The sequence below is a fragment of the Anas acuta genome, chromosome 7 (assembly GCF_963932015.1).
Source record: "Anas acuta chromosome 7, bAnaAcu1.1, whole genome shotgun sequence".
Lineage (NCBI taxonomy): Eukaryota > Metazoa > Chordata > Aves > Anseriformes > Anatidae > Anas > Anas acuta.
Window position 1 is genome coordinate 17427532 of NC_088985.1, and position 14195 is coordinate 17441726.

General features: G+C 42.4%; 2 protein-coding genes across 5 annotated transcripts in view; one reads left to right on the plus strand and one right to left on the minus strand.

The window, feature by feature from the left end:
• Nucleotides 1–14195, plus strand: part of SORBS1 (sorbin and SH3 domain containing 1) — a 236321-nt gene that overhangs the window by 201 nt on the left and 221925 nt on the right. Inside the window, exon 2 of one of the 4 annotated variants that reach the window (XM_068689539.1) lies at nt 2442–4694. The exons of 1 other annotated variant lie outside the window; for it this stretch is intronic. The gene's annotated coding sequence lies outside the window, so the exon portion shown is untranslated. Of the gene's footprint in view, nt 1–1604; nt 4695–14195 lie in introns of those variants that run through there. 2 more of the 4 variants (XM_068689541.1, XM_068689538.1) reach the window with 2 other exon arrangements.
• EIF3F (eukaryotic translation initiation factor 3 subunit F) lies at nt 6150–10849 on the minus strand. Its single transcript, XM_068689603.1, has 8 exons — nt 10480–10849; nt 10321–10391; nt 10164–10243; nt 9014–9151; nt 7890–7981; nt 7551–7687; nt 7303–7416; nt 6150–6538 (listed from the first exon to the last, which is right to left on the minus strand). Exons 1-8 carry the CDS (start codon nt 10832–10834, stop codon nt 6461–6463), a joined length of 1065 nt encoding a protein of 354 aa, XP_068545704.1. The 5' UTR covers nt 10835–10849; the 3' UTR covers nt 6150–6460.

Here is a 14195-nt window from a genome sequence, read left to right on the forward strand (position 1 = left end):
GAGCCCTCGGTCACCTGCCCGGCAGGCCGGGGGGGCGGCCTCGGAGCGACTTCCCCTTGGCACCGGTGCCGTGAAATCGCACCCTAGCGCGTGTGGCTTTGAAATAGGTCTGTTTGCTAGCAACACGAGAGGGTGCAGCTCAAATCGCTCGTCCGGTAGCTGGCAGTCAGTCAGCCAAGTCACCTAGACCCCCAGAACAGCGCAGTGGCAAAGCACAGCAAGGACTCCATCAGGCCTGCGGGAGTTCCTCTTTTCCTTAGAGTTACTCAAGATCTAGGTCCCAAGAAGGCATAAAGGTAGGACTGTCCTGACTAACACACCCCTTTCCCTAGGTGAAATCTCTATTGTTGTCACCTGTGTGTAACTAACTGCTGTGGGAAGTGCAGTCAGTGTTTTGTGTCTATTTTTAAGTCTATTGTAATGCTTATTCATATTATATTTAGCACAAACCCTACACACACGTATTCCTGTCTTTACCCTGTGGCTAATTGTAAGAGATTCTGACCAGCAAGGTACAGTTTATGAAGGATCCACCCATGCTGTTATGCAGTGGTTACTTGTGATTATTCAAAATAACTTCTTCCTACTCTTTATGATTAGCATATGTTAGCAGTTTAGAGACTATTAAAATGCAAACAATCTTATCCTGTAACCTTGTGTGGTACCTGAATGCTAGATGCCAAGTAAAGCCACTGTTCTCTTTGTCTGTAAAATAGCATTAGGTGCAGGCAGCAGAAAATAGGTGGCTAATAATTTACCATGCCTGCCCACTTCAAGTGAAAAGCACCTAAAAACATATAAAGAATCTAATATAAATGATTTATCTTCAGCAATATTGGGCTTTTATCTTCTTTGTCCAGAACACATCATGAACAGCTTTAAGAATTTAATCCTTACAGCATTTTTCAATTTATGCTTCTAGCAGATGTGTAGTATACTTTACCTCTGCTAAGCTCATTTCTTTCAGAATAGGTATATATTAAAATCCCTGTTTCCATAGGAACCAAACACACTTATAAAACACGATTCTTTATCTCTTGTATTTAGTGGACTGTTTGGATTTGAACTATTCAAGAAAGGAACCATCTGTTTTTACAAACAAGTGGGAAAAGAGTGAGAGAAAACAAAATAGCATACATCTGAAGAATCCCAATCTATGTTCAATGTGTTGCATGTGTGTTTGTTAACAGGAATATCTGGAATGACTTTTAAAGCATTGGAATGGGACCATTGTGGTCATCAAACTTCACTCTATATTCAAGAAAATCCATTGTCTTGTTACCACAGTTGGAGCTGTATGTATAGGAATGCTTCTTAAACTCCCTAGAGTCAAGAAAACCTCCCAGTTCTAGAAAAATCAAGTTCAGTAAAATAGGGAGACAAACTGTTGCTCTTCTCTTTTGTAATAGCCTTGCATCTTCTGCAAAGACATGATACTGGACAGAATTCTGGCCCAGAGGAACTTGTCTCAACTATATACTTGTACCGTGTGCTATCAGTACATACAAAACAAAACTCCCCCCCCCCCCCCAAGTAATTTATTGCCTGTAGCATAGGGCACTAAATGCATTGCTGCTTCTCAATGATGTGTATCCTGGTTGGAGTCCTTCACGCTTAATATAAAGCATTGCTTTTGATCTTATATTTTAGTCAGTACAGTTAAAGGGGAAAGTTTCCTATAGTTTGCAGTAAGCAACAAGATCTGGTCAGCTTTGAACCATGGGTCAAAGTATAACAAACCAACAGGATACTGCAGTGATCCAAGTCAAAGTTAAGTACTAAAGGTATTTTCCCTCTTACAGTACCTTGTGACTGCAGTAATTAAAATGCAGATAGTCGAAGTTAGCTGTTGAGTTAACCTCCTGTGTGAACAGGGAGCAGAGCAAGTGCAGTTCACTCCAGAAAATGTTTGGTTTGCTGAAATGAGAGTTACTACCCAGTGAGTCATGTTAGGACTCCACCCACTGTAGTCCAAACATCAGGGTTTCACGCAAACCTTACAACTGCCGTCAGGATCCGCAGTTCTGCTGGGTGGAACCACAGTAAAAACAGACACTTCATCCTTACTCAGAGCATGCAAGGAGAACAGCAGGTTGTTCTGCTAGATTACTTGAAATAGCATGTCCAACAATTTTCACCATTGATATTTTACTCCTTATGATTAAAACCATGTATTTCGGATTCGTTACTAATAAGTAGATGGCATCCATCCACAGGCTCAAAACATTTTGCAGCAGACTGAAGGATTTTGCCAAGAAACTTAAATGACTCAGCTGACATGGCAAAGTTAGTGACCTTCATCCCAGTATACTGAAATAATCAGCAAATGAAATTGTGATTCTGGCAGCAAGGATACTTTTTAAATATCAAATTGCAGATTACAAGTTTTATTTGTTACTTTCAACAACATAGAACACTTACTCTTATCTCCACTTTCCAAGGCTTACAACCAAACACAAAGATGTTCATGTTAAAGATGAATCACTGGACATGCTGGATCAGGCTGACACAACGTTTATTCTGAATGAGGAACTCAGTATAAGTCGCTTGGACTTGACAAGAAGAACCTATAATTAAACTAGAGAAGACAGAAATTAGCATGACCAAGGAGGAAGAATTTGAAAGTAAGCACAAAGGCCATGTTGAAAAAGGAATTTGTTGAATTCTGCTAAGTTGGTCTGGAATCAGTTCCAAGTTTTCTCTTGATGTGAGCACAGAAGTTCTTAAAAGTTAGGAACAAGCCAATGGTACCTGCGGATGAAACTGAAGTATCACCAATACTGAGAATAATCCAAACCAGCATAAGTATGGGGATTGTTGTAACATCTAGATTTGCTAATTAAGAAGTGCTGTAACGCCAGGTCATGCATTTAAACTAATAATTTCTATGGTAATTTGGAGTTCAACTTCAAGTGACAGCAGTGAAAGGATTAGGGTGGTGCTCAGCCATTGAAAATGACAGACACCAAGAGGCAAACAAGAAATTTCTAACAGGGAAGTATTATATATTCTTATATCCATTGATCTATACACTGATACAGGTATGGTCTGTACCAACAAGAAAGACTGAAAATAAGTTTAAAATGGGCAGCTAAATGAACAAAGCATAAACAGGGCAGGAGAAGAGAGGAGATGCAGCTTAATATGTTTAGTGTAGCAAAAGGAAGGCTGCTGCATGATGACTATCTATAACAGAAGATGTATAAATACCAGGAAGAATATGAAGTGAAATTTAATAAGGGCAAAGGGTATTTAGGTGTATTTAAAACAGATTTTAAGATGTGGTTGGTCAAAACAGGAAAGAACTGAATTCATGATTCGGGAAACTCCCTCTGAAGTAAAGCTAGTGGATACAGGGAACCAGAGGTGGCGACAATGAAGTAGTGGCTGTTAAATATACCACAACTAGCAACACAAACTTCTTTCTCTATTCAGAGAAATGCATAGCATTAGCCTTTTTCTTCCATCACGTGAATTTAGGATGTCAGACTGTAATTGCTTTTTTTTTTAGCCAACACAATGCAGTTCGCAAGGACTTACTTCAGATCTTAGTCTAATCCTACAGTCACCATTACTAGAATTGTTCTGTGCATCATCAGTCCTAAGTACTTTACAGATGTCATAGGAAACCTGACTGTTGCATCCTGCCTATCCACAAACTTCTCATGAAGAATCATCTAATTGTCATCTGCAAACCCTGCAGCATGACAGAGCAACAAGGAAGCTAATTACCATCATGCATCTGCGATTTCCATTGTGGTATACAACTTTTGTTTCTACTGCTGAAACTGTAATCATTTAAGAAATATTGTGGTTTTAATAAGGCATTTCTATTAGAGTTCGTCCAGCAAGTATTTATTTTGGTAAACTACACAGAGGACCTTCATGTGCTTGTGGATTTTACATTCGCTTGCTCAAAGAGGCAACCAAGCACAATCTTATACTAGGAAGATGTCAGAAAAAAAAAAGCATGTCTGTATGCTAATTAAACTGCAGGTTATCAGAGGTTACCATGCTCAATGAAAAGACAATTAACAAATAATTAACAATAAAATTAAAAAAATAATAATAACAATAGCTTTGTCAAAACTATTTGGAGAAATGCATCCTAAACAGAAAAGGAAGAAATGCCCCTAATAGATCCAAGGACTCAGTGATTTACAAATAATAGCAAATTAGAGCTTGAAATCCTTGATGTTTCTTGACTCCCAAGTTTTTTCCACCAGGTTACTTATGCAGTTTCAGGTTTTTAGATGAGATTCCCTACAGTGGAGCAATAGAAGACCTTTAGGATTTCTTGCCTAGATTTTCAAACTTCAGAGAAGGCAATGCCTCTTTCTTCAGCCTCCTAAGTAATAATGACACAGCACAGGCTTTACAATCAAGCAAAATGATGCATTACAATGTGCTTGCAATATTGTCCTTCACAAGAGTGGCCACTGAAATTTGAAAATTCTGCAAAGCAAGGTTTTTATTTGACTCACCCAGTAACTGAATGAATGGAATCAAATATAGCATTTTTAAGATGGCAACTGTTTTTCTACTCCGATTCTTTGTATTTGTCACTGTGACGTCTAGCATACAGCTGAACCTACAGATTATGGGCTCTTCTGACACGCCGGTTTTGCAGTGCATCATTCCACACAGGAAGAGACAGCTTCAATCCCTCGTAACGCATCATCGTTCATCTTCAGGTACTTGTAAAGACTGTGGCAAATTCCACAATATGTTTTCTATAAGTAATGATCACAAATTGATCTTTCTTCTCAGAACTTTGCATTTCGTACACAGCTGCTGACTAAATACAATAGCTGTTCAACTTGAAATCTTTCAACTCCGAATCTTTCTTACATGTTAATTTTCTTAACAGAGAATGACAAGAGTTTACTACAGAGGGACAGATCAGAGAAATAATATGCTTTTTTTCCTCTGCTTATTGCAATAGTTATCGGAGACCTATCCAGCTTTGCTGCTCATTCTTTTCCTCTATCTATTTCAAGGCTTATTTTAAAAAGAACACTGTGACCTGAAAAATGTGTGTAAGTGGCCAAAGATTGAATATTAAGCTTAAAGAAGAGAAACAAAACATCAGTGAGACCAGTAAAAACGAGGCAAGTTTTAACACATTTAATGCTCACTTTGAAAAGAGGTGAAATCTTTGCTGTGCTTTCAGTTTTCAGGTGCCTTGCCCTTGCAATTAGAAATTAGAATTTAGCACTGAACCACTCGGAATTCCCCAGATAGGAACAACTAGAACAGAATTTATAGATTTTTAATGGGTTTTTCACTTCTGGATGAATGTGGCAAATTTTGCACAAGGGTATTTGAGGTGAACACTGGTTTTGCAGCTTTCTCTATGATGTTTCTAATTCATTTATCAAAACAGACGTGTGCAAATGCATCAGAAATAGTCATTAGTACATAAGCATGAACAAGTATGTTGTAGAAGAGGGGTACTTCTACTGTATTAGGTGAATCCACTGCAGTACAGCTGAACAGACTACCAAAGATTTTATATTAGCTGAAATTGTAAAAAGTTACAAATCAGAATGGCTTTCCTTCTGTTAAAATTAATTCCAGGTGAAATAGGTTTGGGGGAAAAAATTGGAAGTTTCTGACCCAGCAGTACAAGGGTCATGGAACAGGGAATTCCTATTTGATGGCATCCCTCACCAAAGTATATTGCTGTGCTTTTCTTTTGCAAACAGGGAAATTCCAGTAGCAATGGTTTGTGAGGTTTTCTAGCCATATGAACTTAGTTGTTAGTTCAATTCTCCGAAGCCCTACTTTATGAGGGTGTAATTCCATTATACTTTATTTCCTTTCCTGAAGGATCAAATATGCATAGAAATAATAGAGCAATGTAAACTGAATCTGGTGTCTCATATCCCATCAATGAAGGCCATATATACAGCACCATTTATGAGCCAGTGACTGTTCTGTAGTCCCTCTGGAAAAGTGTATTATGTGCAGTGCAAGACGCCTCCCTGTGTGCTTTAAAAGTTAGGGGGAAAACACAGAAAGCTGCAGAATTTGAGATGACTTGCATCCACTTTAGTTTGCATTCCTGATACCATGTTATCCCCTCTTTCCTCCAAAAGGGGATTCATTATACAAAAAAAAGAACAGTTTTTTTTTCTGGACAGGTGTTCTTGCCAATAAAATTGAACCTTTATTTCAAATTCTTACAATAAAGCTGTATTTTGTAATACAAGTAAATAAACCCAGAAGACAAAAAATTCACTTATTCCATTTTAAGATTGTGGGCTCATCCAGTCTGCATGAGTTCCCATTCATTACCTGCACTGCTAGGGCTTTTTCAGGGAAGTAGAAATAAAGACATAAACCAAGTCATCTAGGTAATTAAGTTATGGTCCAAGGCAATTTGTACCACCACAGAAGTGATGATCTGCTCATTCTTGAGGCTTTTTGAAGGAAGGGTCGAGTGGCAGAAGTTTCTTTATAAACTCAGAAGTTTTTCATTGAGAGCAATCTGTGACTGCGTGAGGTTTGCCAAGTAGGTTACCATCAGCAGGTCCTGAGAGGAAGGGAAATAAAAGCAATGATCAGAAATATTAACAAAGATTATAGCCTATTATGGAGATGTGAATTTTTAACAGCTGTAAAGCAGTGTAAAATCAGCTACTGGAACTATTGCTGTCTTCAGTGTCCTGCCCTGAGGAATGCTTCCCTCACAGGAAGGAGGTTTTGGTATTCCTGGAACATGAGACACTACTTGTGAAAGTTTAACTCTGAGTTCATCCATGTTAACCAGGCAAGTCAAAGGGTATAAGCAAAATTAAAAATTATTTCTGGTCTTGCAGACTAAGGATGAACAACAGATTCAGAAACTTAGCCTTCTAAAAATCTGTGACAGAAATGAGGTAGCACACTAAAACCTTGCTCATGCTCTAAGTGTCATGTAATGAGACAAGAACTTCAGCTCAGGCAAAGTAAGGTGGCAAATCACCAATTATCCTTGAAATCTATAATGCATTAAGCTTGGTAATTCATATTTTCCTGCCACTCTAAAAAAACAATCAGCACTGCCTTTCAGATTACTTGCATAATTCATAAGTGCTTTTAAATTAATTCTCTCATTTGCAGTTGTCTTTAAATTATAATGAGCTCCTTCATCCACCTTCAGCTTTTAAAACATCAAATTAGAGACGAGAAAGGGCTGTATTTTCTATGAACATGTTGGTATGAAAGAGTAGTTTTGATCATAGACAAATCTGTGTCTGTAGGACAGATTTTCAAAATTACTGGCAATACACTGAAAAAATAAGACAACAAACTTACATTAATGTTGCTGTTTAGCATTGTCTCAAAGTCCTCTGCTGAAATCTTTGGCACCTGGTTAATAAGATCCATCAGGAAACGCCCAACAGTGTTGTCAGCAGCCACTTTGCCTGACTGAAATAAGAAAAAAAATTAGCGTAAGTAAAACTGTGAGTTTATGATCCAGAAAGAAAACATACAAAAAGAGAAAATAGATGTGTAATCGTATTATCAAACTTATCTGCTGGGTCATTAATAGTTGGCCTTACCAATACATCCTCTGCATACTGCAGCACCATAGTGAGGGTATCCTGAATCCTGGCTGAGGCTGACCCCACCTGTTGTAAATCACTGGACAAGCCAATCACTCGATTAGGGCTAAAACAGGTCTTCATGATAAGATCCACTGGAAGCAAAAGAAGGATCAGTAAGAAAACTGAATGCCACTGAAGAAAACTTAAATCCTTAACTTGTTGCAGATTTTTAGATGGTTAAGTAAGACTGTTTAATTCCCTGCGGAAAGGCAGTTTTACCAGGATTAAAAAAAGAAAAGTACTTGAACAGTGTCACAACAATGGTTAGAATCAAAATAGGAAGAAAACATTCACCTCCTATCCGCTCTGTATCATAATAAACATACTTCACTGTTAGAGGTGTGAACATCACGCCCATAGTTTTACCAGGGACTCCCATCGGGGCACTAGGAGAAAAGAAAAAGTTTTCAGTATTGACATATAAAAGAAAGGAAATATACTTCCATCCCAGTGATCTCTATTAGCACTGATGTCTGAGCAAGTGTTGGTTACTCATTCTCACTAAAATCAGCAATATGAAGACCCAGAATAAGTGAGGACAGAAAATCAATACAGGCGTATTATTAACTGCTCATTTTTATCTAAGAATATTCCTAGCTGGTCTGACATTTGTTGACATGACAACATGAAGCGCTAGGTGCTATCTTAGCCAGTTTCTTCTGGCTTGTACAGCGCTTATTTTTTCTATCCTGGAATACTCCATGCTCTTTGAGAAATCATTTAAGGGACAAACAAAAATTCAAGAACAAAACTCCGTATTATTATTGAGAGTATTTAAAGTTTGTTTATGCTTTCAGTATGGAAGATGTCATGGAACAGCTTTCTTTTTGAAGATGCACAGGCAGAAAGCAGAATGATTTCTGCTACAAGAAAGGCTGGGGTTTTATCTTGGAAGGAGGAGAGTTCTTCAACAAGTACGGGGAAGAACAGTGAGGTGGAATAGTTTCATTTCATAGTATCTAATCTCTATTATCAGTTGATAATTGCAAATGGAAGGGGATGAGGGGAAAAAAGACTGACCAATAAGATGTTCTTTCAATCACATTCTGATTGCACTAGAACTTGGACTGCTGAGCAGTAAGGCTCAGTGAATAAAGGCTAGCATTCAGAGTATGATGGAAGTTAATGACATTAATACTAGCTATATGAATCTTGTGAAGCGCCATGAATATGTTCAGAACACTGTTAATACCCAGTTTCCCACCCACAATGAGGAACCACCTTATGAAGGTTAAGTCTTTCAACGTATATACACTGGTCAAGACATTTCAGTGGGAAGAAAGCTATGATCTCTGGCTCAGTTATAGTTCAGCTACTGCACAGTATTGTCCAAAATAGAGGATGCTGCAGCCCACTAAGTTTCTCATTATTCTCATATGGTCTTTCTTGGTAATTCAGACAGCCCCTTCCCAGAGTACCTGACATAGGCTTTAATGCTCATGCGTGAATTCTGCAGACTTGTGTCCACAGTCAGGTGGATTGGATTGTGCGCTTCCCGGCTGTAATACTCGTGGATCAGGACAGAGTGTTCTGTGATGTCGTGACCTGTTGCATACCTTCAAAAAAGCAAACATTGAAGAGCCATTCTTCTAACATTCAAGTGCCCAGCATCTGGTATTTAACAGCTTTGTATCCTAAAACCCTAATTTCCAACCACTGAACTGCAGAGCGTAGTAAGTACAAGTGTTTTAACTAAGGAATTTTTAACTTTATGGCCAGCTGTCCAAGAGTTTTAGGATTCAGGCTGGGCACATGTATGCCCAAAATGTGCAAAGGTCTTTGTAGTACCATCCACAAGGAGTCCAGTCGTCATCAGACACTGAACAGTCAGTTATTGGTCACTATGCTCTGGACCAAACCTTTATTTCCTTGCAAACAGAAGCATGCCAAGCAAATTTGGACCACCCAAGTAGATCTTAAACAAATCACACATCTCTGTTCAGGAGGCAAGACTTGTTCATCTAGCTCCTTCAGCTGCTCTGCAATTAGCTTCCCACATACGCAGAAAAACTCCTGTCATTAGAAACGCACTTTGCCATGCCATTAAGAGGTTGCAGAGGAAGGTAGGAATTCTGTGCTTGCAGGATTTTGCTCCACAGGAACAGGATTAAGCTATTTTGTAGCATCAGAGAAGAGATGAAAAGCCTAACAAAGCTATCCACGCACACACACGCTTTGTCCCTATTGCACCCTACTGGACTTGCTTGGCATCACCAAGTCCTGCCACCTTTTCTCAGCATCCAGGTGCTCAGGGTGACATCAGACTCCTCATGAGGCCTTTGAAGCTAAACTCGAAGCTACTCTTTTATGTTCTTCACTCCAACCAGTCACCTCCCACAGTGCAGGCTACATTACAAGTGGCTAGGCAATAGCAGATCCACACAAGCATTCTCTTTATCACTTTTGTGATACTTTTTCTAGACCTAAGCAAAACCAAACCCTCCAGGACTCCAGATGTGTGTGTCCTGTTCTAAGTTATAGCACTTTTACAGCTGGCTGTCTAACAGGGGCTGTCCTGTGAGGAGGAGGAGGTATTTTGAGCAGCGCAGGGACTCTCTCAGAACTCACCAGCCCAGGATGATCTCGCTGGGCGACACCTTCTTGTGCAGCTCGTACATGTTCTTGGCGAACTCCATATCCACCGCCACCTGCAAAGCGGGACAGGGCCGGGTCACCCCTTTGCGGCCACGGGGGGCGCAGGGGGGGCAGCCCCGTCCCGCCCTACCTCATCCTCGGACTCGTTGTGCGGCACGGAGAAGCAGTTGGTCACCTCCACCGAGTGCTTGTCCACGGTGCCTGCGGGGAGAGGGCGCGCTCAGCGGGGGGCTGAGGGGCTCGGCGGCCGCCCCCCCTGCCCCCCTGTCCCCGTCCCCGCGGCGCTCACCCAGCAGCGTGCCGATGACCCGCGCCGCGCCCTCGTTGCGCCGCTCGAAGCTGTCGACGATGGAGGCGAGCACCACTGGGTGCAGCCGCACCACGCGCCCGCCGGGGAACGGGCCCGACAGCGCTGCGGACAGCGGCGGCGCGGGCTGGGGCTGAGGCTGGGGCTGAGGCGGCGGCGCCGGGGTTGGGGTCGGGGTTGAGGCCGGGGCCGGGGCCGGGGGGGCGGTGGCGGCGGCGGGGGGAGGCGCGGAGGGGGCGGGCGCGGCTGAGGCGGCTGCGGGGGGCGCCGCCGGCGGGCTGGGAGCCGGGGGGGCGGCGGGAGGCGCCGGGGCCGCAGCGGGTGCCGGAGCCGCCATTTTGCGAAAGAGAGAGGGCAGGAGGGGCGGCGGGATGGCGATTGGCTGAGCGGGGTGTCTGTCACGCAGCGCCGCGTTTCTATTGGGGGAACGGGTGCGCTAAGGACCGCCTTAGGTGAGGGTGGTGCTCCCGTTGGGGCCCAGCACGCTGCTGCGGATGGAGCATGGCCTTGGTCCCGCCCCCTCGGCGCCGGCAGCTTCTTTGATTGGGCCGTGGCTCGCGCCGCCTCCCTGCCCCTCAGCTCGCTCATTGGGCGGCGCCGCTCTTAACTCCCGTCCGTCAGCCTGAGGCACTCAGGCGGCGCTGCGCCAGCGCGCAGCGGCCGCAGGAGGGCGGGGGACGCGCTGCCGGTCCCTGGCCCGGCCCTATCCCAAGCCTGCCCCTGCCCGGCCTCGCTCAGAGCCTGCCTCACGCAGCCTCCGACGGCACTACGGGAACAGCAACAGCAGGTGGCTGCAGCGCTCGCTTTTCGCCCCTAGCGGTGCTTTCACTCGAGGCTGTTGGTGCTCCTGGGAGCGTCAGAGGAGCCAGCGGTCTCTCCCCCTGAATAAAATGCGCAGTGGGGTGAGGCTGTGCCAGCCAAAACCTGCATCAGCGCTCTGGCACTGCTGTGCCCGTCGTGTGGGGCTTTAAATAACCCAAAACATCTCCAGGGCGCTGTTCTGCAGGACAGAAGAGCGCAGAGGGGCTCCCACACCTCTGCTCCCTGTGGCTGGGTTCCCTCTTCAGCGCCTTCCCACATCACAAACTGTTTGAGCAGGGGGCTTCTCAGCTCCAGCTGGCTTCATTAGCTGAGGGACAAATCCCGCCAGGTGGTAAGCAGTTTCAACCTGACTACTGAAGCATATCGGGAGCAGCCCAATAAAAAGAAAATACTTCCTACTCATGCTAGCAATTTGGGGAACACCTGTAAAAGCCACGAAGGAGAGTAAATGCTAAAAACAAGCAGTTTAAATTTTTTCCTAAAAGTGCATCCCCTAGTGTGTGCACCTGTGAAAACTGGATCTCCTGTTAGGCTTTCACAGTGAACCCTTCACTTCCTATAGGCGTGCCCGGTCAAATTGCGTAAGGCGTTAAAACCTTCCTGCTCCAGGAGCTTTGGTGCGTCACTGAGAAGTTTAATGTGTGAGGCGTGCTTGCTAGAAAGCAGCTGTTTGATCTCGTTTTGTTTGCATCAAACTAAGCCTCAGCGCTTAATTTTGCATAGTCAGCGGAGAGTTCATGTGAAGTAAGCAAGTTCTTTAACATCTGCCCATTATATCTTCACATTGCCACCTTTAAAATTGGGCAACTTAATACACACCTGCAGCTGTGCTTTGAAACTGGCAACTGTGACACTCTTTGTTTAATACCTTGGCATCAAGCTGCTGGACAGCATGCCAGAGAGTGCATGTAGTGAGTTAGGATGGGTAGCCTTTATCTCCAAAGTCAAAGATCTGCGGTCGTGCAGAGCCTGCTTTGTACAAAGCTTGTATAAATCTTTCTGTCTAAGGGTAAGAAAATCAATCATGGGAGAGTGCTTGGAGCAAAGGCGTCCAAGCTATAAAACTGTTTTTCTTTGCTGAGTGACTGGTGAAAAATAGAGACCTTCATAATTAATATCGTTCTGTAAATGATCAGTGTACAGTCTGAGGGGAGCAGTTACCAGTGACGCATATTTGTGGTGCCAGTTGTTGAAAACCGTGTGTCCATCTCTGTGAGGCAATTAAGATGTTTGTATACCACCCCATTACAGTAAAATTAACATGTTTGTATACCACCCCATTACAATGAAGTCTGTCTGGAGGAGAACAGAAGACACATTGTCACATGAAAACGGATCAGTGTGATAACACAGGGCCTTCTGATTTTCCATTTTTCCTTGCTTGGTTTCCCTGCATCTGATTTTGACAATGAATATAATTAACCTTCTATCTAGCTTTCGTATGATTTCGCAGTCCTTATGTGTGACTGAGTCATGATTATTGCATATGCTGTTATGTCAGCTGCATTTTCACAGATGATATGTAATTTCTGTATCAGTGGCTATCTTCTCATCTTGCTTGTATTACTGGAAGCAGCAGCATCTCTTGCACTAGAGGAAAAAAAATATTGTGTTACAGGTAAAATAAAATATTTACAACTTATTTGACTTCTCATTTCAAGGCATAGTTTTATCTGGTTAGTTTCGTAGGATTAGATCTGGCACTTTTATTCTGCTATTAAAAAATAATTTTCTGTTGTGTCTAAGAAGTTAGGAGAGCCTTTCTGTCATTGCTGCCAAGAGAAAAGTCTGTCACTGAGCTTGACATACATTTCATGTAATCTTTCTTATTCTGGAAAAAAATAATATCAAATCTCATTTTCTGAATCGCTTTGGGGTCAAAGGAGGGAAGTCAGTTTTTCTTCTTGGGATCTCAAGTCTGTCTCCATCCTTCACTGTGCTCACAGAGCTCCCTCTTCACCTTCACTCACAGTCAAGTGGCCCCACTTGTGTTGTCTCTGGGTTATCTGTGTTTTTCAGGACCCAAATGTTCTACCATCTGTTCAGGCTTCCTTCTGTATAGGAAGTAGTGATGGGCAGTGGCCTCTCTTTGTTTAATTAAAAAAGGTAGTAGTTTTCTTGTTTAGTCTTCATGGAACATCTTACTCACCTGCTTCCCGTGCTTTTGGGATTGCTAGTAGATGAAAGGTGGTTGTTGGCAGCAGCCTAATTTCTAGCGTAATGGGTCAGCTGATTCATCTTTGTGTTAGCAAGAGGAATTCAAGCCCTTCCCCACATTTGCATAATGTTTTACAGGACTGCCTTAATTATCAGAGAAGAGAACAGGGAACTACTGAGGTAATGCTAGAGTGAAAACCCAAATACTACCAAAAAATAATGAGGTGTACTGTTAATTGCATACCACACTGATATAAAAATATCCCTTCTCTAAAGTTAGAGTGATAACGAAAGTTATCATCAGGTGTTCAAAAATAGCACACCGGAGACTGCTGTGTGCTTGTTAGTCACTATGCAGAAATACAGAAATCCAAGCTAAAATAGAAGTAACTTCACAGAATAACTGGCAGTGAAGAGTGACTGAGAGAAATGTATGCAAGCTGGCATATGTAGGGCAACAGATACTTTGTAGTTAGAGTTTTAAAGTCACTGAAGATGGGGAAATAGAGACACATATTGAACAAAGGATGTAGGTGGAAATTTAAAAAAAAAAAAAAAACAACAAAAAACAGAAACCCAAGCACTAGCAAACCCCGAGAAGTACAACATAATTGGCTGAGGCAAATGTTGACATTTTTAAATTGTAGAAATGTGTCCCCATGCCATTTATTTAGCTGTTCATTATTCTTGTATGTACCAAATCCTTTGCTTCTGATGGT